General features: G+C 39.4%; 1 protein-coding gene across 6 annotated transcripts in view; it reads right to left on the bottom strand.

Moving 5' to 3' along the window:
- LOC117831625 (RIMS-binding protein 2-like) overlaps nt 1-25,949 on the bottom strand; it is a 96,027-nt gene that overhangs the window by 67,536 nt on the left and 2,542 nt on the right. For all 6 annotated transcript variants that reach the window (XM_034710394.1, XM_034710398.1, XM_034710397.1 and 3 more), the window contains exons 2-3: nt 22,913-23,056; nt 10,725-10,868 (exon numbers count right to left, since the gene is read on the bottom strand). In XM_034710394.1, the coding sequence (XP_034566285.1) occupies nt 10,725-10,868; nt 22,913-23,050 (282 nt within the window). In that variant the 5' untranslated portion in view covers nt 23,051-23,056. The remainder of the gene's footprint in view (nt 1-10,724; nt 10,869-22,912; nt 23,057-25,949) is intronic.

The following is a 25,949-nucleotide window of genomic DNA, read 5'->3' as shown; positions in this document are numbered from 1 at the left end:
AATTTCAATTCTGATCTGAGAAATGTACCAAAGCCACTGAGAAAAACTGTAATACTTACACAATAGGGCCAGACATGCTTAAAGGGATGGTTTGTTGTTATTAAGAGGGGTTGTATAAGGCACTTGAAAATAGGAAGTGGAAGCCTGGTCAGTTCTGCTCCTTTTTGTTCAGAGACTGTCTGTTGGAGATCAAACATCAACCGCTGCAGAGGGTGTCAACTTTACCATGTAGTTAAGCTAATTTTGAAAACTGACCAAAAAATGAATGTAGGTGTAAGTGTATCTACAACATCTAAAGAGTGTGATCTATTTAGTCAGAAAGCCCACTGGTTTTTGCCCTATTACTGGGGTGTCAAACATATGGCCCGTGGGCCAAAACCAGCCCGCCAGAGGTTCCAATCCGGCCTGCAGATGACTTCCCAATGTGTAAGACATTAGAGAAGACATTAACTGCAATTTTTCAATAAAAGTAACTGCTATTTTAGATTTGTTCTGTGGGGATTGCATAAGTTCATAGTGCTGATGGAGCGCACCTGCGAGGTGCTCCGGGAGAATATTTGCAGTTTGCATAATCCGGTGGAAATTCAGACTTTTTAGAGCACTTCAAGATCCAATCAACATTAAAGTTTTCATATGTGTAAACTTGTAACAGCAGAAGCAGTGGATCCACCTTTCTCAAAAAAAGGAGCATCATATTGTGTGCATACTTTCCATACATGTGCATACGTCATAGGTGTGCTCTGTCACTACTAACACTAGCACTACACTCCTGCATAAAACACTGTCCAGCAAGCAAACTGTTCATGCAGGAGTAGGGGGGTCCACAATAGTCAACTTTGCCTTCTTCATTATTATAATCTATCTGTTCTTTTGCAGTAAACATTACACACTGTGTCAGGTGAATGGGAAACCTGTGTGCTAGGTGTGTTCGCAGCAGGTTTCAGTGTTTAAGAATATCATATTCCCACTATGAGACTCATCATGGAGAAAAATACAACAGCTGTTTTTCTAAAAAATATAGTTCATCGAAAGTGAACATTTTCAGAATGGACTTGTACTTTTTTGCACTAAAACAAATGGAAACATTTTGAGTCATCGTTCTCTATAGGTTATTATGCTGTGATTTTACTGGGCCGGCCCACTTGAGATCAGATTGGGCTGTATGTGGCCCCTGAACTGAAAGGAGTTCGACACCAGGATTTGACACATACATGCTCTAACCCTAACCATGACCCGAACCCTTAAGCTTGTCAGTGGGTAGCTTAGCTTCATGTCAGTTCTTAGTTTGAGTCCTCAACAAAGTGGCCGAGCTGACCAGAATCCCCTGTGGGTGCACGTACTACAACACCACTTAAAAAACGTCCCTTTAATATTAGAATGGCTACACTATGATATTCAGACGGCTATGTATGTATACCATCCATGTTGAACATACACAGCAACATCATTGGTTTGCATAAACACTCCTTCACAACTACTGAATTTAATTTTATCCTGATGATGACACTAAACGAAACCTTGGTACAAAATATTCAGAGGAATCATTAACGTCTCTTCATTATTTCATGGTGAACAATGAAATAATTATTTCAGCCTAGCGAATAGAGGTGAAGCCATTAACCAAGCGACAGATGGGCAAATCAACAATGACATCCACAGAGTCATGTAACTTCACCATGGCTGATATGAGTCTAATATAATTGTGGTGAATCCAGCAATGAGCATGTTTATTTTTGTATAAAACTTTACATGCAAAATGAAGCTTCATTCTATCCCCATTTAACCAATTATTCCACTTTCGTTCTGTTCCAACACTAATCCTCACAGTTTCACAGCTTTTAGCCTTTAACTACAACACAGACTACTTGCTATCACACTGCCTACACTGCCTTGTCACAATGAGTAATTATTAATATCTTATTGACGTTAGATTATGTGTGGGGGCTCATGCGTGTCCATGCATGTGTCAGTGTGAGTGTGGGTAAACCACAGTTAGCCCCTAAAATGATTTAATCCGGTTAAGGGGATTTTCAATTAATCCAGGAGGGCCCTACATTTTGACAGCACCACACTTTTAGCACATTTTCCTTCTGATGCAACAGAATTTATTTCCCCCCTCTGCTTTAAAGGCTTGCATGATTCAGTGCTCCCACGGGATGGACTGCAAATTTGTTTTGGACACTTGTGTTGTTGAGTATACCCTCTGAAATGAAGCCAGTGTTGGACATTTATGTAACTATCCGTCTCTGTATCACACAGGACATCATACACAGACCTTTTCCCTTTATTTCAAATGACAGTTCCAACTCAAACAAAGATCTAAGCTGTAGCTGCATGGGAAGCAGGACTGTGAGATACCACAGTTATCACACAGACTCATCATGAAAATATGATCCACAGACTGACAGGAAGGAAGTATAACTCATTTCAGATTTTGTGTATGGATTGAACTCACAGAAAATGTTTGAAATCTGATTACAGGCTGGCATGGCCGACCCTGATACACATCACATCTACTTCAATTACTGCAGGCATGAAGCTGCACAAGCCAGACCAAGAGCAACACCAGTCCCTCTGCCTGGGTGTGGGCATTAAGAGGTTCGGACAGGAAGGAGCAGTGTGGAAGAGAAGAATGGTAGACACAGGAGAAAAGACAGAAGTATGAGGGGGAAAAAAAGAGAGGTGAGAGAACAGAGGTGAGGTATGGTGATGAGCTGAGAGGCTTACTGTGTAAAACAAAAAAGCAAGGATTCACTGCCACCGGAAATCTATCTGACCTTGCTTATTCAAAAGTCAAGTTCACAGACAAAAAATTAAGAAGTTTGATACATTTGACATTCATTAATTTGATGCCATTACAATGTCATAGTCAATAAAGCCAGTAAAGTGAGCTTACATAAAGGCACTGGGAGGAGCTTTCATCTTGTGTTGATTCTGGTGACCCCTTTGGATGAAATTTTGTAGTGTCTTACTGGAAGGGAAACTGCATTTCCCATGAGCACTTTGGTCAAGACTACTTTTAGCAGGATGCAAATTGATGAGGGAATGCATTGATTTGTAGCTGAATAACATTATTAAATGCAACTCGACAACAAAACATTGTAAACACTGATTTATCACTTTTATCATGAGCTTACTAAAGGTGATCAGACGCACCACTTTAACGTTACCCATCACAGCTCTAGTGTCATGTTGTGTTCTCCGTTGTCCCAGTAAATGTCCAAATAATGTAAATATGCACAACGAGCAGAGAAACATTCACACTCCTACATAAACACTCCTACATACAATCCTGCCCATAACCATTTCACTATTTACCAAGCAATGCCATGGTTGTAGAGTTGTAAAACTCCCACTGTTTGCTAGCTCACTTCTCACTGCCAAACTTTACCAGTGGAGATGTAAAAATATAGCCACTCTCAGGTGATTATTGATGTGGCTTTTGTCGCAGACAATCCGACCCCAATACAGGCACTAATATTCAGTTTCAAAAAAGTTTCAAGGAAATAATTCCATTATACTATATAGTTCATGCAGAGGCATCCTTATAGGAGTGACACTACTTCAAAATCAGTTAAAGGTGACATATCACACTTTTTTCATCAATATATATTGGTCTAAGAGGTCCCCAAAACATGTCTTTAAAGTTTATGCTCAAAAAAACACTTTGAAATCAGATTTTGGCATGCCTGAAAAACCCTCTTTTTCAGTCCTCCTCAGAACACTCTGTTTTCTCTCTGACCACGCCCCCTCAGGAAGTTTACATGTTGGCTGAATATACACGGCTGCTCAGAGATCACGTTACTTCAACCCTCTGAATCTGATCCAGAATCTGATCCTGACGGAGAGGCGCCTGTAGCAGGACCTTTCTGAAGGATTGGTCACAGATTTGGGGAGTAAAACTGACCTTTGTGTTTATTAAGACAGCCTACAACTAGCATGCCTCCCTCCTAAGCTCCTTGTTAGCACACATTTGTGCAGGGAATGAAAAACGGAGGAGGGATTCAGTATTATTTTATACAGTCTATGGGCTGAACAAGCTCCGAGCTCTGACTCCGTGACAGACCGGATATTGTTGTTACGTAACAAAAACACTGAAGTCTGAAACGGCTCGTTTCACACACATTTACAGAAAGGTGGAGAAATCAAAACAGGGGCAGAATGGATTTTTTTCATTCTCGGGGGTTTGTAGACATGCCAGGGACACATATTTCAGGTAGAGAACCATTAAAAAGTCCATTTTGCATGATATGTCACCTTTAAAACTCCTCACAGTGCATTTAAAAAGTGTGGAGACTGCCTTCTTTTTGCATAAGATATAAGTTACAAAATTTAACACACCCTAACCATAACTGCAAGGAGTATTTTTTGAATACTGATATTTTAATGTGACTGAAAAAAACAATCACGACATCCAAAAACAAGACAGACTAACTCTACATTGTTATTTTTAATGCCTGACACTGATCTTGTCCAGAATAGCAATTGATATAAAGCCCATTGGAGGTGCCTTTGTTTTCATTTCAAGCAGAGAAGATTCACAAAGTGTATTATGTTTGAAATTGAAAGACAGTAGGTGGATTTTTTTTTCATAATAGACAGTAGACACACATGTTGAGGACCAAAGATACACCTCTTTCAAAGACACAAACCTTGTCTAAATTAAATAACAGTTTTCCAGTTAGACATTTCTCTAACATTCAAAATAATGTAAGAGCAATACTTAGCAAGCCTCTATACACTGTAAGGCCGAACAGTCCATGCTTGTTAAAAATAATGAGTTCCTTCAACGCGGAAATTTGAAATTGTTATTTCACCTCTATTTTTTTGAGTAACTAGAACGTGATTTTAATTTTATGTAAACAATACTCAATCACTTTTTTGCCATAGTGATAGCACTCAAATTATTTGACATTCATACATTCAATCTGCATGACGTCATGGTCACGTTTGGACATGCTCTCATCTCGTCAAACTTTTGTAAGAATCCGCCATCTTTGCTCCTTGCATTTTGAAGTTAGTTGGACCCTCCGACTTATGCTGAGAGAATTTTTATACTGGAAAACGTTGAAATTACGTTGAAGCGTGAATTAAATCAGGATTATTTTTGGCTGTTCTATGCATTTGAGGGACCAAACGCAGGCTGTAGTAAACAGAATTTGTCTCTTTTCTCTGTCTCCACTGTGCTGACAACACTGCTGTTGCTGTTGCTGTTGTTGATGTTGTCTTTGAGCGTGCTTATCTGGTGAGTAGTTTTTATTTTATGACAATTCAATGTAATTTGTATTTTTCTGCATTAAATCTATTATGTGTATCTGCAGTTATTTCATGCATGAGCAATAAATGCATGTTGTACCCAGTTTGCTTAGTTTACTGTAATGCCGTTCTGCCCGTTACGTTAAAATTTGTGTATCTGGGGTGAATTTGAGTTGAAGCAATTTAAAAAGAATAATGTAATAAGTTTCAATAAAAAATTAAAGTTCTTCAAAATGCTGTTTTGAGTTGGAATCAATGATTATTGATTTATTTATTTTTATCATAGGTATAAGTTGGCACAGCTTAATTAAACTAAGAAGAGTTATGTTAACATTACCTAAAGAAGTACTTGCAGAGAACATAAAATAATTATGGTAAAGCTAAACAAAAAATGTGATTTTATAGTACTCAATTATTATTTGTAATGTCAACAGAAAAAAAGTAATTTAAAGTAAATCAACAATGAGAGTTAATTGTTCTTGTAAATTGAGTGACAATTAAACTAGGGTGTTTGTATTTGTATACAGTGGATAGAACATCATGTTTTTGAGATAAGCCTGCCACAGGTCTTCGTTTGTGTCCCATCTTAATGATTATTTGTATGTAAAAATATATGCACAATTGAAACGTGTCAGTTTCGAATGTGTCGCTGATTCTTCAATAACAGTTGTTTTTTGTTTTGTTTCTTGCACCCTGCATTAGTTGAGTTACAGACAGACAAGCTAACTAGGCTACCAGGTCTAGCTTTGTTACATCTTTAGTCCGCCCATCTTCCCTCATGGGAATCGAGCTACACAGAGGTTGGAAGATGCTTGGTGACCCCTTTGTTTCAGGGCTCTTTTCTGAGGACTTTGTTTTAAAGAAAAAGCTTTGTCTTTCCTTTAACTCTCAGTCATTCACTCACAAGACCAGGGATGGAAGAGGAAATGGACTGAAAAAAAGATAATCTGATTACTTGGAACCATCTATGAAAGCCTAAATACACCCTGTCTAAGATCAGTAGTTAAAAGAGACTTGAGAGGCCATACAAAGTGAATTTTCTGGACCATCCTGTCTAAGGAGATGGTATTATTAAAGCTTTTATTACACCGTGCTACTATTGAGTGTGGTTTGTCTCTGTGTTGTAGATTAGGGGGAGTAAAAATGGAGATCACTTGGTCAGCTGAGACAACACAGGCTATTAGTGATTATTGATTAGACGCTGTTCCTCTTCGCACTGGGACAGCCCATATCATCATGAGGACTATCATCTGAGTGAGCCTGCTGCGAGCAGTACACAATTGTTGCCATAGGGACGGTGTCCAGGGATACAGCTGTGGCCTTTTAGCGGCAAACAGAAGGTCATTTCTTACCTGAGGTACCGCTCTCTGACTGTCACAGATTGTTTCCAGGCAACAAATCTAAAGCTTTGTGTTCAGTATTTTTTTTTTTCCTGGGCAACAGTCCACCCTCTCAGACTTTCTGCCATTCAGGTAGAAGAGTAACAAAAAATGACAAGAAAGGAAGATTGTATGCAAGTGATAGACTTTTAGACCCTTAGCTGGAAGCATGCTCAAGCACCTTTATGGTTAACATAACAAAGGCATAAAGTGAAAAAGGGACCAACTGTCCATGTACTGGGTCTGCAAAGACATCACTTTATAGAATTGACCTTAATCTGGCCCTCACCTTTTACTCTTCTACTTTCACTCTGTGACAAAATAAGCATGCAAACTGTTGACATCTTAGTCTGCATTGTTTTAGAGAGACTATAAGAGCATATACTTCTGTAAGGTGGGCTGCTCATACCTCATTGGATTTGAACCAAATGTTCAATGCACTGTTCATAATAGGACCAGAAACATGAACACTCAACCAGGAAGTGCATGAAGGGAACTGTAAACCAACTTGGATGAACAGATTGATTAGATATGGACTACTTAAGCCTGATTTATACTTCTGCTTTGAATTGAAGGCGTAGCCTACACCGGCAGTCCGTGTAGCTCCCGTACCTATGCAGAGGCCTACACATGTAGCTGAAGTGCACCTCCTTCAAAATGTAACTACGCGTAGAATCGACTCGGACAGCAAGCCATGTGATTGGTCTGCTAGGCGGCATTGTGTTTCCCACATTTACAGCACTTCTGGGATCCCCGCTCATCGGACGCAAATCATCAGTGTATGTCATCTCCTCCTCTCTATTCTTCATGTCATCATGTCTGTATGATAAACAGCAACATGTATCAGCTGTAGATTAACATAACACGCTCTGAATCTCTGTGGAAAAGTAAACAGAGATCATAGCGGCGCCGGAAGCAGGCGACCGACTATCAGAGAGACCACACTAACCTCAAGCGTTTCGGAAGAGAATTGCTGCGTGACACGGACACAGCACAACTATGTGGTGCTCATGTCCGTGGCAGCCCCTGCTGCGTAGGGGAGATGCAGAAGTAGAAATCAGCCTTTAGAACTGCAATACCTGATATGTCTTGTTAATGAGAGCACTGAAAATGATCTGCGGACATACTATCATATTGTCATTTGTGTTCACAGGTTGTCAGTAGGGATGCATCGATCTGATCCTGTTATCGGATATCAGCTAGATCGGACTCAAAAAGCTAGATTGGATATCTGTGACAAGGGGCCGATATATAGTGCCGATCCATATGGCAGATCTATTCATCTCAGTTCTATGCTTTTCTGTGTTTACAGCAGCCATGTGCGTCTCCTACATCATCATTTATAAAATGTGCTGCTCATTAATATTGTCACAATATCAGACGCGGAGAAGGGAAACAGTAAGGGCAAAGCTGGGCAGAGTAATAGTGTATTCAATGATTTTAATAGCCCTCCTCCCTGCTACAGGTACAGAGGCTCTGCAGTTTAGTGTAGTTTAGTTTAGTTTAGTTTATTTTGGTTTAAAAAGTCAGACAAGCCTGAAGTTGCCAAAATATGATTCTATCCTCACATTAAGGAGATTGTTAAATCAATACCAGGATCGGATCGGCTAGTATCGGTATCTGCAGATACCAAATCCCAGGTATCGATATCGATATCAGGACCTAAAAAGTGGGACCGGTGCATCACTAGTTTTCAGATTCATTAATAGGCTCCATCAAGTCAGACAAGAACTGAGAAAGTTGGGGGAAATGTTTGTACCTGACTACCAAAGTTAACAGATGTGATGTCATATTACACAGGAACATAGTGGACAAAACTTCGGCTTGCCCAGTCAAAATGTTCCATTAAATTCCATTAATTCACATTATGCACCAAAACTTTTCTCCATGTAAGGAACTTAGTTTAGCTCTGAACAATTAAATATGATGCATCAATGCTGTTTTCAAATAATGTCTTAATGCATATATGTATTGTCCAAGATAAATAAAAATAATAAATAAAGAAGCTCCTGGACACACTGAAGTCTGAAGAATGACATCCCAACTAGGGAAACAAATGATCTGGGGAGCACATGGACGCAGAATGATCATAAGTGGAGCTGTGTAGAACAGCTGAGTGACATAACTCTGGCTCCATCACTACCAGTAACACCTTTCAAATATTGCCATTTGATCCAGAGTTAATATTAGAGTATCGATTATAGCCAAAACATTTCAGAGGTATTCTTATTCATTTGAGCCAGCATTTATTTTTGAAAGAGAAAAAAAAGCACCACGTCATGCTTCCTTTATGCAACCAAATACAACATGTGTATCTTTTTTCAATGACAACTGTACAATTATGCTAGAGTACAGGAAATAGAGCTGACAATAAATATCTTTGTCAATAAAACATCAGTTAAACCATAACTAACCTGACTAATCAGCCATCTGGAGTGTACCAGAGTCTTTGGTCGTAATCTCATATCTCCTATATAATGAATTCTGGACTGACTCCCTATGTCTTCCAGCATTTAACCCCAACCTCATCATAGATCTTTTAAAATTAAACACAATAAAGAGCACTTTGGTATTAAAGTCTGAATCGATTCATGTGACTCTCAACCTTCCTGTCCTTTCGATACCCTCCAACACAGTAAGCCCATAGTATATCTGCATGAGCACATCTAGGAGAGTAAAGCCTCCTCCATGACTGAGCCTTTTCTGAGTCCTGCTGATCCAAAGCTGAGTCTGTCTTTGCATGAATGACCATGATGCAGTCTGTGATACTGTAGCTGTCAGCAGTGACAGTAAATAGACTTCCAGGCACCAAGCTGGACTACCTCCAACCTTTCATAAGAAAAAAAACAACACACACGCACACACACAGACATAATTACATAACATTATTGAGTTATGTTGCTGACTGCTGCATGTTAGCTGTGATGACAGACAACAGGACAGGGTTCGGGCCAAGGTTTTGGCTGTGAAGACCAACAAAATCTCACACCAGGCAAGTTGCCATAAATGTCACTATTTGAAAAGGTGTTGATATATTCAAGAAGGAAAACGCTAAATAATAAAAAATGCTATTTCTTGTCTCATATTGTGAAGGGAGAGTGTTCAGTAGTCCAGGGAGATTTTAATGCATTTTGTTTTTTCAGATAAGGAATGATTGATGTCAGGGAGAGGGCTTTATTCTTATTTTGCACTGCATCTTATTCTGAGGGTGTTACTAGGAGATTATAGTGAATTATTTTGGATTCACTCTAAAGTAAAATAGAAACAAATGTATGCTTCTTTGCCAAATAAAATAAGACACTAGAATGCTCTTAATCTAAAAAAAAAATCAGATGTGCTAAAGAAGTTAGAGCCTTCCTGATACATGGACTTGAAACATTATCAGTATTAGGTTTGTAAAAGCAGACTGTAACATGTGGGTTCTGCTCTGTTTAAGTATTTTGAGGCATCGAAGCTTATAACATCAGCAGCTTTTATGCTCTGTCAGTTCCCCTCTTACGGTCTGTCCACACTCCTGCAAATGGGCATGTTGCCAAGACAACGGCTCACACACCTTGTCATCCGAGACCACCTGGGGGAGGCCTCCAAAGGACAAATTAACTAAATACACAACTGCATGCACGTACATACAGTGCACCGGAAAATGTACATGGCCCCAACAAGCACACACCAAACCACACGCACTTCCTCCTCTCTTTTATACCACATTACATATGCTCACGTGTGTGTGTGTGTGTGTGTGTGTGTGTGTGTGTGTGTGTGTGTGTGTGTGTGTGTGTGTGTGTGTGTGTGTGTGCATGACGAAGAACAAACAGAGGGAGGATGTATGCACAGGGCCATGAGAGTCACACCCATATACACAGCTGCGTCCTTGAAGAATAAAGGCTGCATCAGGGACAACAATACACCACACGCACCAGATTACCACCGTAATACCCTCTTTATATTTCCAGGTCAAGTGAAGGGTTATTAGTGAATATATATTGAGATTATTTGCAGGTAAACATAATCACAGTGATGACTTTGTGAACAGAACAAAGTAATTGAGATATGAAAGGGTTAACTGTCCAGGTGAGAACAGAGGATTACCAGTTTCCTGTACTGCTGCTTCTCTTGGCGGAGCGTGGCTAGCTCGAGCTTCAGTGCTCGGTTTCTCTCCTCCAGTAAGCGAAAGCGGTTCACACTGCAGACTGAGTGTCCGGAAGCTTGCTGGGATGAAACTTCATATCTCAACTGCAAAAAAGACATTCAAAATAAAAGAGAACAAATCAAGAGAAGGAAGGACTTTCAAACAGTTCCAACATCTGGTATCAATGCTAATCTTAGTATGGCAAGTAGTACATCAGATCTAAAGCGGGACACTACAGACATTCTTAAAAGATCATGGGAGGAAGACTTGGGCTTGTCTTTATCTGAAGACACTTGGGGCTCTATACTTGAGCGTGTTAACACAACCTCTCTCTGTGCTCACCATTGCCTAATCCAGTTTAAAGTGGTACACAGAGCTCATATCTCTAAAGCTTAACTGTCTCGTTTCTATCCTGACATCGACCGGTATTGTAAAAATTCAAGAATGCAAAAGCATCACTTATATCCAAGATAAACAACATTGAATTGAAACCCAATCCTCTTGTTGCTGTGTTTGGGGTCACTGGAGGAGTGGTACAGTCATTGGACCCTGGCCTTTGCTTCCCTCCTGGCCAGGCGTGCCGTGCTGCTCAGATGGAGAGACGCTACCCCGCCCACGCATGCACAATGGTTGGCAGATATTATGGCTTGCTTAAAGCTAGAGAAAATAAGATTCTCACTCCAACATTCAAATGCACAGTTTATTGAAATTTGGGGACCCTTTCTGAACTCTGTACACAACCTTTAAAACCATGATTCAGATGCAGCTTCATCATCTCTCTCTTCCAGATGTACAACTGGGTCTTTAATGGGACTGGGGAAAGTATTTCACTTTATCACTGGCAGTGACAGGGTAGGGATTGTTTTATAATGGTTGTTGTTGTTGTTTTTGTTTTGTTTTTTGTTTACCTTGATATTTTCTTTAACCTAAAAAGCAAAACAGTAATACAGGCTGTTGTTGTAGGTCCATGCTTCACTTATTTACCATGTGCAGTTAATAGTTCCCATGTAGACGTGACTGCTAACTGTGTTTGGTGTTTATTTATAACATCCTCTAATATCAGTGACTGATCAGCACTGCACTTCATGTATCCCTTGTTTGTATCTCAGTAAAAAGATTTTGACTAAAAATGTTAAATGACTAAATAGATAAGAATAATTCCCAAGAACAAGACTCAAAGTCTGCTGCCACACAAGTCGCTCTGTGAGGTAGACTGATCAATTAACCGATTTATATTATTTATGGAATAAGGATTTCTGCAATCAAGCGTTAGTTCCATCCTGTGGGGTCAGCCTCAGGAAAAGTATTACCAGGTCTGAAAATGAAGCTGCTTCTGCAACAGGTTTGAGTCTCAGCAGGATTTGCCACTCAACATTATTTTTCCTTTGAAATGTTCTTGATGGGATTGAACCCTCCATGAAAATAGGGTGCTTATCTGTAATAGGCAGTCTGGAAGCTTCTCTTGAGGTCTGCAAATACTTTCTGGTAAAACTCAGATAGTTTTCATTCATGCCAGACGTCAATTTAGCGGCACGTCTTCGGTTGGCAGTTGTCTTGTTTTAGAAGAAAACTGCTTTGCTGTCAATCTTGTACTTTTCCAAATTTCCTATTACTTTGTGGTCATCCAAGCTGTTGCAGATGATACAGGAACTGAGCATGTTTTTTTTGCTGAGGTAAGGAAGCTGTAACTCTGCCTGTGCCTTTAGAAGCACCCTTGCAGGATGTGAGGATGGCCTGTGCTCTGTTTTGTGTCACAGGGAGAAAAAAAAACTCTCCCAGTAAATTAATTTCAAATTGGATTTGATGCTCCTCTCCAGGCTGCTTTGAGTAATATAGATGTATGACACAGGGACATTTTGGAGAGCTGCGATCTGAAATCCCAAATGGGGTGTAGTCTTCCCATTTGCTTCCTGAAAAAGCACACTTAGCCAACCTAGCCACTCCAACAGTACCACGGCTATAAAAAGAAAACATTACCACACTATAAGAGAAACCTGTGCTGCATTTATCTAAAGCCTGTTCACTTTTTGTCTTTTCCTCTCCTGTCTCTGCTCTCGCCAAAATTTGGATTACCTTCATCCATTTGAAAGAAAGTAATGGGAGATGAGAAAATATCAGCCCACTGATCTCCTGGAGCATGTTTTTCCTTTTATTAACCCCTGAGAGAACAGCTAACAGATGGTTCTAATATCAGTTTATATGAGCCTAAGATATCCCTTAGCATGTTACCAGAGAATTTGGTATCTTTTCAGATGCACAAATGAACTCTCACTCACACACAACAGCCAGGTCCTCTGAACGGGAACCAGGCCATCTTCTTCAACTAAACAAATGCTAAAACAAAGTTGCAGGAAACATGTCCGTTTTCACAGACAGCAAGGGCTACCAAAGCCAGTCTGATGGATCTGCCAAGCAGACGGAAAGACGGCCAGATCCACCTGCTAATGCAGCAGACCTGCCAAGCAGACGAGCCTACTGATGGACCCACCGGTGGTGATACGGAGGACTTTCCAAGAACAGACAGAGAGATGGATGGACCTGCCAACCAGTACTGTGGGTTTTTCAGACAGACTAACACGTTCAAACAGCCTATTGAGAGCGAGATATTCAGCCATATGGACATCCATGTGAGTACTCAAACACCAGTCATTCAACTACAAAACTACTGATGCACAAACTGAAAGTTAGCTCAAATAAAAAAAGGAATCACTAAGTTAACTTGTTAGCATGCTCAGAGAATAAAAAAGAAGAAATAAGGGTAGGTGATGAAATCAGCTCCAACTGTAACACACTGCTTATCTTGCAGACCTTTATTCAAAGCATAAAAGAAAACTTCAAAATTGAAAGATGCAACTGACTGGACTGAGCAAATTAAGGTTCAAATCAATTCTTAACTCATCATGTGTACATGAGATGTCTCCGCCTGGCAATGTCCAGTCCCCAAGTCAGTCATCAAGCAGTCAATGGAGGCTATGACTGCCACCGGTCCCTTGTTGGACAGGGTTCAATTTGTGCCGTCCACTTGGGAGACGTCATCATCGTACCGAGGGAGCTGCTAAAGCTACTCTGACAGCAGCTGCGTCACAGTTTGGGAATCGTGACGCACTTGTGCGCTCGAGGGGGAAACAGGAAATACTGACAACATCCCCTGCTAAATGTGCTCCAGGAGGGGAGGAATTAAAAAGGACACAGAGAAAGGTGACACATTCTGGGCCATGCATTTACCCCAAAAGCTGCGCTGTCTAACACAACTTCAAAACACCAGCCTTTTGAAATTGGATCAGAACTTTGCAACACAGGTATCTGGATCAGTTTCTCCACATGTTGTACTGAATGAAGATTGGTAAAAGGTTCTGTATCATTACTACACAGCGATGGATCATGTTGCTGAAAAAAAGGAAATACTGTGTAAACAAAGATAAAGATTGTGTGGAAAGATGAGCAAGGATCAAATCATTTATTGGAGAAAAAGTGCAGACTAAGCAGTCTACAAAACAATGTAGAACCCTGCAGCAGCCACATTGAGACTCTAACATCAAACAAAGGATTTCCTTTGTGTATGTGTTTAATATTAGGTTTTTATCTACCCTTTCTCTTGTCATCACAGTGGGACAAGCACACAAACAAAAAAATAATCATTTCCAGGTGCTTGTCTGCATCTGTTGCAATATCTCATAACTTGCTCTTATCAAGTGTTGCCTGGCATTTTATTAAAAAATGGCTTGTCTCCTGTTAGAGAAAACTACAGTCAGCTTGTAAGAGAACATCCCCAGAGGTTCAGCAATATGTGAACTTTAAATGATGTTTTGAGCAGGTACAAAAAAAAAAGACTAAGACAACATTTGGAAATATGAAAATCAAGCTGTGTTGGGAACTGACTCTCAAGCCTTACTGTTGTTTACAAATGTAGCCCTGGGAAATAGTTTGATGTCATCACTATTCAACAGTATGTGTAAGTGCTATCTAGCATTATGGCCATTCAGCACACAGAGGAAGTTTATGATAAAAGATATATGACCACATTATAAACATTTAGACAGGAAAAGCCTGGGACACTACAAGTTTACTTTGTGAGGCTATTCTGATTGTCCGTCTTAGTCTTAGTGACACATTGTGTAAGATGCTTCACACTAGGTTCTTGATGCTCTGTATTTTTACACTGTGATACTATGATCAAATTAACAAGCATGTGAGCAGTGCAGCAACCTCAGGTCAAAACTGCTTGATCCTGATTTATTCGTTAAAGTGCTTGATGTATACAAAAAGCCTTTAAGTTCAAACATGGGGCAGTACCCTGTTCAAGCTGGATGACAATCAGAACTGGTTAAACACTAAAACAATACTTCTTTATGAAACAACACCAACTGTGTGAAAATATTTCAAACTAACAAGACAAAAAAAACAGGGGAATTCATGTGTACTGTGTGACCTGCACATCACTGTTGACAAAACTAATGACTGGTGCAGTGTAGAGGTGCCATGGATCATAAATCTCAAGGTTTGGATTGGGTGACAAATCAGGTACCAAAAACCAACTGAAGATTTCTGTAAAAGGCTTACAAGTTCCCACCCCTCAGCCAGCTACAGCTGTGCATTTTAAGGCACATTGCATCTCCATGCATCTCAATAATGGACTACATCCTCTGTTTTCTCCACTTTATACCAAGCGGCAAACTCCGGTCTCAAATGATGAAGCCAATGCGGAAGTGTTATAAACTGCAATACATCGAAAATCCGCTTGAGGCTGGCTGCAGAAACACCGGAAACCACATAGATATGAATGGGAAAAAGACGATCTTTGCAGCATTAATAAACAAGTTTACAGCCTGGTTCAAAAAACGGCTTGGCCCTACAACGCTAATCTCTCCAATGGCACACACTGTACGGGGGGTGAATTTTTTTCTAACATGACGGTTAAGAAGATATTAAGATTATGAGTTTTGCCCAAATAAGGACATGACTGACGTGACTCCCGGTCGGGAACACACAGCCATTGGCTAAGAGACTCACACTACGTCACACTCTGCCTAGTTGAGTTCCGCATTACCAATATGGCTGCTGCCGTCGATTTGCTTCAAAACAGCTCTCAGGAACAGATGGGTGACGTCACGGATACTACGTCCATATTTTATACAGTCTATGCTTTATACACATCGCTACAATTGCAAAAATTATAATACAGAAAAGTGCTTTTGAAAAATAGTCTAACAGCCTGTGAAATAAAAGGCTGTACCATTTCAATCTCAGCATGTGTTACCCCCAAAACAAAGTATATCAACATTACAAACCAAAAAACTCAATTTGCAGCACATTACAAGTCTGGTGTAATCTACAAAAATACGATTTTTCTTCTATGAGCTTCGGCGATGTGAACTAGTAACACACACACTACATTTGGTGTACAAGTGTGTCCCGGTGCACTGGCTCCTTCACACTTATTGTGTGAGTTAGATTAAACAATAAACAGGCAGCTTTTGTTTAGAGAATGTATCTTCAGTTTTACACCAAACATTGCCCTATTTCTTGAAGATTATATTTTGGGCTTTTCTATGCCTTTACTGGGAAGATATGACAGAGCATAGAGCAGGAAACTGGGAAGAAACAGTGGGGAATTGCATGTGTCAAAGTGCCACATGTTAGATTTGAACCCATCCCCTGCAGGGATATAGCCTCTGCACAGAGGAGCAGTTCAACCATTAAGCTAAACCAGCACCCCCACAGCACTGTTTAACACAGTTTGTGCATTATGGTAGCTATGGAGTATGGAAGGCTGTGGAATAATGTTACTAACATTAAGCTACTGGTTGTTGCCATACAACCACCTGTATGATAAATAAAGTCACTGTAAGAGTGAGAGAAGAAAAGTTGAAGCACTGTTTGATTCAAAGTGGCCATCACAAAGAAAAACAAACACTTGTTGACCATCGTCTGTGCAAGTAAGTGTTGTAATGTATTTTTTAAAAAGACTTGACAGTCGTCGTATTTGTACAGTGGATCTGGTGCCAACACACACTATTTATGCACTGCTTTCTTTTCATTGAGAATCCAAACAGGGATTTAAGATAAGTCTGTGGATCACATTGTTCGAATCCTGAGGGGTGATTGGAACCAATTATGGATCAACTGTGATCCATTACACCGCTAGTACATTGTCAACAGATGACCTAAAACTGATAACTAATTGGAAGATGGTGTAAAAGTGTATTAAGCAAAGCAGATAATGTGGGTAACTGATGAGATGTTACAGCATATAATTAAGTAATAGGGGCTTTTTAGTAAGAATTAGCTAGTGTCAAGATGAATTTAAGTCAGTAGCTATTTATTTCTACCACTGTGAAAGAACGCCTAAGTCTGCATTCATTGAATTGTTCAAATCATTCCATCCTTTTTAAGGAGGTTTATTACATTTCTGCTTTGCTGGATGACTGATGTTGGAGGCATACAGTAGAGTGAAATAGGAAAGCAGCATGTGGGGGCTGGATCCGAACCAAGGGCATTGTGGTTAAGTGGTGTGTGCTCAGCCAACCGTGCCACCAGGATACCCCAAGGTAATCTCATTTCGACTGGGAGTGATTTAAATAGATTGTCATAACGCCATCTGGTGTGCGAGTTAAATACTTGCATCAGTGTTGCCTGATGCAGTGAATCAAGGGTGTAAAATATTTAAGAAACTTAAAAAAAGAAGACATTGAGCTTTTCAATTCTATCAAGTCACATGTCCAGCAGAACTTTTGTTCTGAATGTGTTTCAGTTGGAATGGAATTTGCACAGACTGCAATAAATCTAGTCAACTTCTCCAGAGAGAAACAATCCACTTTCATATACAGACACTCAATCAGGGCTCCTCAAAAGAATTACAGCTTATCTTGTGTTTCCCTGCATGTACTACATTTCTCTGAATCACATCATCTTGTTGAACCTTTCACTGTTTTTACAAGATAATCTGAGATTTTAAAATAGGTGCTATATCTTTGCTTTCAATGATACTAATAGAGGTATTGTCCCTACCTTTAAAGCAGTAACCCACTTGTCCCAAAATGACTCTCCTACCTTCCCGTCACATCACAAGCTGGCAGTGAAGGCTGAGGTGGCACGTCCGTGAGTGTGCACGTGTGCTGCCGGTGTTCGAGTGTCCATGTGTGCTCTCAATCTGCAGATTTAATAGCTCGCTAGACTGAATGCCACTGGGTGTCTATCAGTGGAAGCAAAAACAGCTACAATGGCTTGACACTGGTACATGAATACAAACACAGTCCCCTGGTACCACCCCTAAATCTGTTTACGCTTTCTGTCTTCTCCTTCTTTCAGCTGTGTTTAAAATCCCCCCTCCCTCCTTATTTTTGCTCCCTGTCTCGCTCATACGCAGATTTGTGCACGCCCTATTCAAGTGACCAAAACCAACGTCACATATGCCAAAAACAGACACGCGTGGCAGCTTTCATCTAAATAGACTGTGTGCATCTGTTCAACAGGGATGATGTTTTAATCATTACATCAGAGATTGACATTTTGACCTGGGTATACATTGATGAAGCAAAGAAGATCATGGTCGCGCATCCCTTCTCTTCTGTGTCTTACCTTCTGATGGGGAGGAGATAATGATTGTCTGTTTTGCTGACAGAAGCAATGACACACACCTCAATGATCACCTCATCCCACATTTATCAATAGAACTTGTATGATTTATGCTATTTCAGAGCTGTCAGTGTTTACTCTGTATTACAACTTTCCTCTTGCAACAAATCAGATTTAGACTCTCATGTTGCTGGACTGATCTCAAACACAAAGATCCCTTTGCTCTCGTCACCCCTTCTAAATCCCTCATCAGAGAACTCAAATTAAATCGACGTGGCGGTTTTCGTGACGTTACATCAGCAGAAGGCACTCAGTGTTTGCTGTCATTAGGCGTTCACTGTTTCAACACTGGGACGGAGGCACAGGATGGAGGAGAGGACAGACAGAAAGAGACACTAAGTGTTCGTGAGTGAAAAGAGAAAAAACTAAACGTACACTCTGTTCCACTCTGTTGCCTAGCAACACTTGCTCTCTGTCTGTTCCCATCTTTTCTAGAGACACATTGCTCTTTCAGTGAATTGGTTTTCAGTCATGACATGAAGCCTTTTGAGACCAGGGATCAGGAACAGATGGAAACTGAATTAGGCAGAAATATGCAGTGACCCCTTTAAATATGCAAATACCTGAAGGCAGTGTGTCATATCACCACTTAAACAAGCTGCTACCATAAGACCACATTACAGCCATGTCTCTTTAACTATGTGGGTTTTAATACTGAAGTGTGTTTGCTGTCCTCTTCTGGACACATTTGTAAAAGACTTAGAATGAAATGTAAAGGAGGAATAATAATATCGTGCAGGAGGGTGTTGAAGGTTAAAAACTTAGAGGAACTAGTTGATTTGGCATAGAAATAAGAAACTGTGATGCATTTGAAAAATATGTGAAAAATATTGCATAAAGTAATTTGATATGACACTGTATGGCCGAGTCAAGGAAAGAGAGATACATCATTTTTCATATCCTTATAAAGACTCCTTTCTGACACTTGAGAAGCCTGTCTGACTGAAGCAATGTTTTGTTGCTTCTAAAGCAACAAAAGCAAATTTAATGTCACAACTAGAGGACCTGGAATGGGATTAGTAACATTCAGTGTTTACTCAACCAATGTTAAAAGGCTTAACATGAAAAATATCTTTGTTTGAAACTGATTGTGTTGTGGGACCAAGTTAATGACATACCTAGAAACTGCCTTTCTGTCAGTCTTAAGCTCAGTACCAATAATGATTTTATCTTCAGTTAGAGTTGTTCTTGGTTTTAAAACTCAGGTATAGAACTAGGTTTTGAGAGGGACTGTACATCACAGACAATCAACACACAACTCACTGAACTGCAGTGTTACTGGCAAATGCAAACACATGCACTCTAGAAAAGCTCATGGGCCAATAAGGAAAAAAGAACAATTGTCTTAGTCCTTGTAGAAAAATCTGCTCTGTCACAGAAAAAGGTTTGATCCCCAATGTGGGTGAAAGTCTTCTCTAAACTATTTCCTATCAGGGGTAAAAAGTCTCTCTTTACAACATGTGGGGTCCCTTTGTATGGAATCTAGAGAGGACAGCCTGGGGATTGATGGATTATGTGTTTGGGTGAATTTGTGTTTATATCTTCAGTTGTTTGCTGAGAATTCAGTTGTGTTTAGTGCTTCACATATTCTTGTGTAAACCTGAATGGATACATCCATTCGAGTACCCATATCGATACATGTGACTGCATACCTAATTATTTGTGTGAATATACAGTATGTTTGCATGTAGGGTTGCAGAGGGGTGGAAAATTTCCAGTAAATTTCCATGGGAAGTGAAGCTGGGGAATTTTGGAAATATTCCATATTGTAAACTCTCCATGGGAATTATGGGAATTTATGGGAGTTAACTGAGAATTGATGGTAATTTAATGGAAAGGTATCATATCCAAGCATAAATATTTGTTTTGTTATAAGCAGAAATCCATCCAAAAATAATACAATTAAATTTGATAATTGTAAGTTAAACAATAGTACCATACATCAAATTTGTTAAATATATTACCACATAATATCATCAAAACTTACTTCACTTTGTGTAGTCCACAGGCTAAAATATGTGGCTTCAATAGTCCTGTGTTCTGGTCTCAGAAGTGTGGTCCAGGATTCTAGAAATCATGTGTGCAGGTGATGGAGGAATGCACAGTGCATGTAGGGGGTGTGGTCTCAGTAGTCCTGCAGTAAGCAGTGTGCTATGTGCATGTGATTGAGGAATAGCAGAGATATTCAACTGTACTTGCATGAAATCTGGTTGTTTTAGTCAGGATTATGCTAAAATATATTTTCCCCAACTATATTTAAGTTCCCTATTAAGAGTTAACCTTCAATTTAGTAAATAATTGGTTTATTCCTGTTTATTCCCGTAAATTCCTGTTTATTCCCATGGAAAGTTTCCAACTTTGAAAATTCCCAGAATTTTGCAACCCTATTTGCATGTCTATGTATGTATCCTGTATACAATGTTAGATCTTGTCAGAAAAATAACAATCAGTGAAGTGATCATGCTAAAAAAAAAAACAGAAATAAGAGTTGAGTTCACATCATGATTTTGTTGCACTTTGTCACAGTAGCCTGCAGGGGGGGCTGCTTTGGCTGGCACAAAAGCAACCCTGAAAAACTCTGAGGAACAAAACTGATGATGTGTTGTAATGGCAGCAACATTGCCTGATGGTCGTCTCCAAAAGCCGACCAAACCCAAATCAATCGTGGAAGACTTGGCATGTCCAAGAACTCTCTCTGGCTCTGTCTGGTGGTATTACAGAAATAGACTCTGGACTCATAAAGGGAAAGTAGAGCAATTATTCTTTCTCTTAAACAGGAAGGTTGCCAGAAAAGACACTAAGTTGTCACCTCCTAGAACAAGAACAAGTTCTGACCTAAGTCAGCAGAATTGCATAAACCTCATGGTTTGTAAGACTCAGTCCCTTTAATAAATATGTCATCTTATATGAACTTTGCTTTTTCTGCTTGTATTTTTCACAGATCAGAAGACAGTGTAACGCCGTACCTTATTTAATCTCTTCAGATCTGTTAAACTGTTACTGCGTTAACTTAAAACTTAATTAAATATATTTCAGGGCTGTGGGGAAGAAATAGCACGGGACAACTTCTGCTCTGCGTCGTGATGCCTTTAATGACCCTTCAACAACGTTGGACAACCGCACATCAAACTCGTGACACATTTACTTAACCTCAGACAATATCACCCTGAGCAACCTTAAAGAAGCAGTGCAATATATGAAACAGTAGTCTTTCAAACTTCATTAAAGACTTAATGATATAAACACTTAGACCAAAATAAAATCTCATCTTACATACTTTCCTCTCTTCAGATGAAATGTCCTCATTTCAAAGGTTATGAAAAATAAATCTCATCCAACTGTGAAACCTATTAAGACTCGTAAACAGAACAACAGTCAAGAACAACCAGGCAATGCACATAAATTAATTCAAATATGCATAGAGACCAAAATAAAATCTCATCTTACAATAGCACAAATAGACATTCTCAGTATTGAGATGATTAAATGAGCTCTGTTTCTTGCCTGTCACAGAAAAAATCTTTCAATTTGTCAAATAATGGTGACTATGAGGTCAGAATGTAAGCTCTTTACTGTTAATGCAGTAATGCATAATGTTTGAGCTGTTCAATTAGAAAAGGTGCACATCACAGTAAACGGCAGTGGTGTATTTTTGTGTTGTATTGGACACAACTGTGAGAAAAGGGTTGACGAATCTGCACAAGAATCTCTTTCATAACAACTAAAAAAAAGGGGTCTAATGTTACATCATAACGATGTGTAATAAAGGTCTTTCATGTTAGACTGAGTAGATGTCACATTTTGTCTGAGGGTAGTCTATGAATCTATTCCTGGATTTCAATGGCACAAATGTAATCATAACAGAGGACATGTTTTGTGTGTGTTATAGGATACATTTATCAAGCCTCTTAAAAATATTAACTTGTTTTTTAGTTGTGATAGTAAACAATGGCAACCCTAATTATGCAGCCCACTCAGAGCACAAGGCATCATCATCTATCTGCTATATGATGAACACAGTATTACTAATGTAATGAACACCCAGTGTCTGCCCCACGAAGACTTTTGCTGGGTGTCACGTCTAGCCTCCTCCTGCTCCTGTTTCCTCACACACACTGCTACACACACATGCGACATGCACTCCTGCATCTCTCTTGTAAATGCAAGGAGTGTTTGTGGACCTCCCTCATTTAATGTCAATTTGTATTTTATGCCGTTGTTCATTAAGTGCTGCTGTATGTAACTGATGTGATTCAGTATGTTACCATGTTGGTTGTGGTGTGTTGACACATCATGTCATTAACATCTCACTTCATCCTCATGTGGCTCACCTAATATATTTGTCTTACAAATAAAGGTGAAGTTAATATGACACTATGTTAGTAACTGATTTTGTAGGTGCACCATAAATTTAGTGAGTCTGGTGAGCTGCTCAGGCCTGAAAACAAATTTAGCTTGGGGCTCCACTTTGAACAGAGGCAGTCCTGGTAGTAAGAGCACATTAGTAAAGTACCTTGGCCTTTGAGTGCAGGTGGTGATGGTGAATGTTTCTGGCAGCGATCATAGCTAGTTGTCTCTGGATCCACTGTAGCTCCATTTGAGACTGCCTCAGCAGCTCCTCCACATGAGCGCTGGATGTGTGATCCCGCATTATCACCTGCAAAAGCACACAACCTCAGATTACACACTGCAAACCTCACAGTTCATAGGCTTACTTAAAAAACACACATGAAAACAAACTCAAAACATGCACCTAAGTGAGAACAGAATGCATTTATACTTGAATATGATGCATCCATATGTCAGCTCAGACCAAGTACTGTGCCTTTCTCACAGTTTATCATATGTGCTTTAAATGAGGACTTCAGCTTTTTAATGAACTGGTTGTAAGTTGAGAGCGTTTACATCTTCTTTGTAAAATTACATGGAAAAATTAGTTACATTTTTACAACTTCTGAAAATGTAGCATATTAGAAACTTACAGTCAGAAAATCCCCTTAATGTAGGATTTTACATGATATTTGGTCCATCAAAGCACTCATTACCTCACAAAGACACCATCTACCATTATAAAGTATCATGTTCTTACAACTTTTTCATGTATTCTTTTGGTTCATTCTGGAAGACAGCCATGCCAAACAGTTTATGATAACTGCCTCTATGAATATCTTTCATTTACATAATCAATTCAAATTAAAATACACATTTAAACAAACGTACAGAAGCAAAAGCTATAATATAGAAAAAAATATCTCTTCACCTTTTACTTAATAGCATCATAACAAATGTATACTGTGCCAGGACGGCCCAACACCAATACATTTCCAGGTAGCAAAGAAACAACTGTGCATCTGTACAGTGAATAAGAATTCACTAATAGAGTAAACTGCATAGAATACTGCATCACTAAATACATCTAACAAAGAGTCACTTAGCACTTACTGTACAACTCCTTCATCTTCTGTCATTAAAAGTCTCATAACTTGCTGGTTACTGTAACTTTAAATAGTCCATGACAGCAGACATGTCCAGCTCCTTCTCTATGGATTTGTAAGTTCTGACTGTTGTGATCAATATGTATACGTGTGTGGCCATGTGCATGAGTGTGAGTTTGTTGAGTGAGAGAGAGAGAGGACTCCACTCGGTTACATAAGAGAGGATTACTGTATCACAGCAACACAAAGACACGAGGGAAGCCTGGGAAAAACATCAGCTTTTATCAGTCACTTTTAAATCCCCCCTCTACGGTGTTCTGTTTGGTACCGTCTTACAAACACACAAATACTGTCACTCACTGTACACATTCACTCACACTCTACCATATTACAAATTCACAAAAATAAATGTAGTGTGAACTGACAGGTTCAGAGGGTTAATACTGGCTATATTTGGTTTATCTGACTGCTGTATCATAATACACACAGATCTCAGTCATCTGGTGACAGTAAAGCCTGAGTCTATCCTGCTCCTGTCTTGCATCTCCATACATGCTTGGCAGATATAATAAGTTCACACAAGTTATCAACTGATGGAAGCATTTCCCAGCATGCCTTTCCTCTGTTACTTTTGTAAAGAAAACAGCCAAATTAAGAGAGTGATTACTATAAATAGATTCCATTAATAAAAGAAATGTAGTTCAGTATCGCAATCGTGACTTTGTGCAACCATGACTTTGTGTAATACCTAAGTGCAATAATAACATAAACTGTGCAATAATAAGACTGAGAAAAAAATTCACTCTCAAGTGTGAACTTTGCTGCTCCGTGGTTTGATTTGTATGTTGTGTGTGTATGACAGTGTTTTTTTTTATTCCTGTATTTATTACTTTTTATACCTTGATTGCTTTTGTCTCTTTTAAATGGCACCTAATGAGGACTGCACCTTGTACTTGTTGCAATGACAATAAAGGCATTCTATTCAACTGTATATTAAATAATCAAGTAAAATTAACATGACATAGAAGGGATTCAAAACTGTCAGTGTACTGGCCAAAAGGGTGTTATAAATAAATCCTGCTTGCCATTGTCAATAACTTGAACTAGGTTGACTAGCTGACACATTTCCCACTTAATCATTATAATGATACAGTAGGTGTCAAATCTCATCGTGAGCCCTGTCAAAGGTTTGGGCCCTGGAGCATGGCACCAGCTGCACCACCTATAATTTCTGTTGGTTATTTGTGAAAGAGGAAATGTAATATCTTTTAGACTCATTGCATCCAAATCATAGACTGTATATATAATGGACAGCATCCCTCCGCCTTTTCCAATTGTACGGTTTTGAAGCCAAAATATCCCATTCCAGATGGCAGACATCTTTTAAATTTTCTGCAGCCAGAGTCTGCACAGTAGGGAATTTGTGTGTTTCCACGGTAACAAGCTCCGCCCTACAGCATACTGTCCCGAGGTCCTATGGAGTTTCTCTCTACAGCAGCTGCCAAACAAAGTAAACCCAGATGTAAAACCCAGTTTTTTAACCTCCAATAACTAATGAAAAATAAACTTTTCAGAAAAAAAGTCACAGTCAAATAATAACTACATATCACCACAGCATACGGATGTGAGAAACATTCGTACCATGTGTATTTATTTTTTAAAGTTTAAACGCAGCCCCATTCAAATGAATGGGGGAAACAGAGTTTCTGACCTATACTGCAGCCAGCCACTAGGGGGGCAGTTTTTGTGGCAGCCTCACTTCGAGCTGAGCCAGATGATATCCATTTTATATACAGTCTATGATCCAAACCAAAATTATTCATTTGTTTGTTTTTTCATTCTAATTTTGATGATTATGACCTAAAACAAACAAAAAAAAGTAAAAATACATATCTCAAAATACTAGAATGTTCAACATTAAGTTTGAGTAAATCACTATCAAAAAATAAATAACATGTATCTCTCTATCTTGTTCAGAACATGCAACCACAATCTTAGGTAAAACTGCATACTTGACCGTTGTCCAGAAGACAATAATCCTCAACCTCAACAAGGAGGGTTAGTCAGAGGAGGTCATTGCTGAAAAGCCCAGCTGCTTGCAGAAGGCTGTATAAA

This window comes from Notolabrus celidotus, chromosome 19 (genome assembly GCF_009762535.1).
Source record: "Notolabrus celidotus isolate fNotCel1 chromosome 19, fNotCel1.pri, whole genome shotgun sequence".
In the NCBI taxonomy this organism is placed as follows: domain Eukaryota; kingdom Metazoa; phylum Chordata; class Actinopteri; order Labriformes; family Labridae; genus Notolabrus; species Notolabrus celidotus.
The sequence above is the reverse complement of the archived record's forward strand: the minus strand, read 5'-3'. Positions and strand labels throughout refer to the sequence as shown.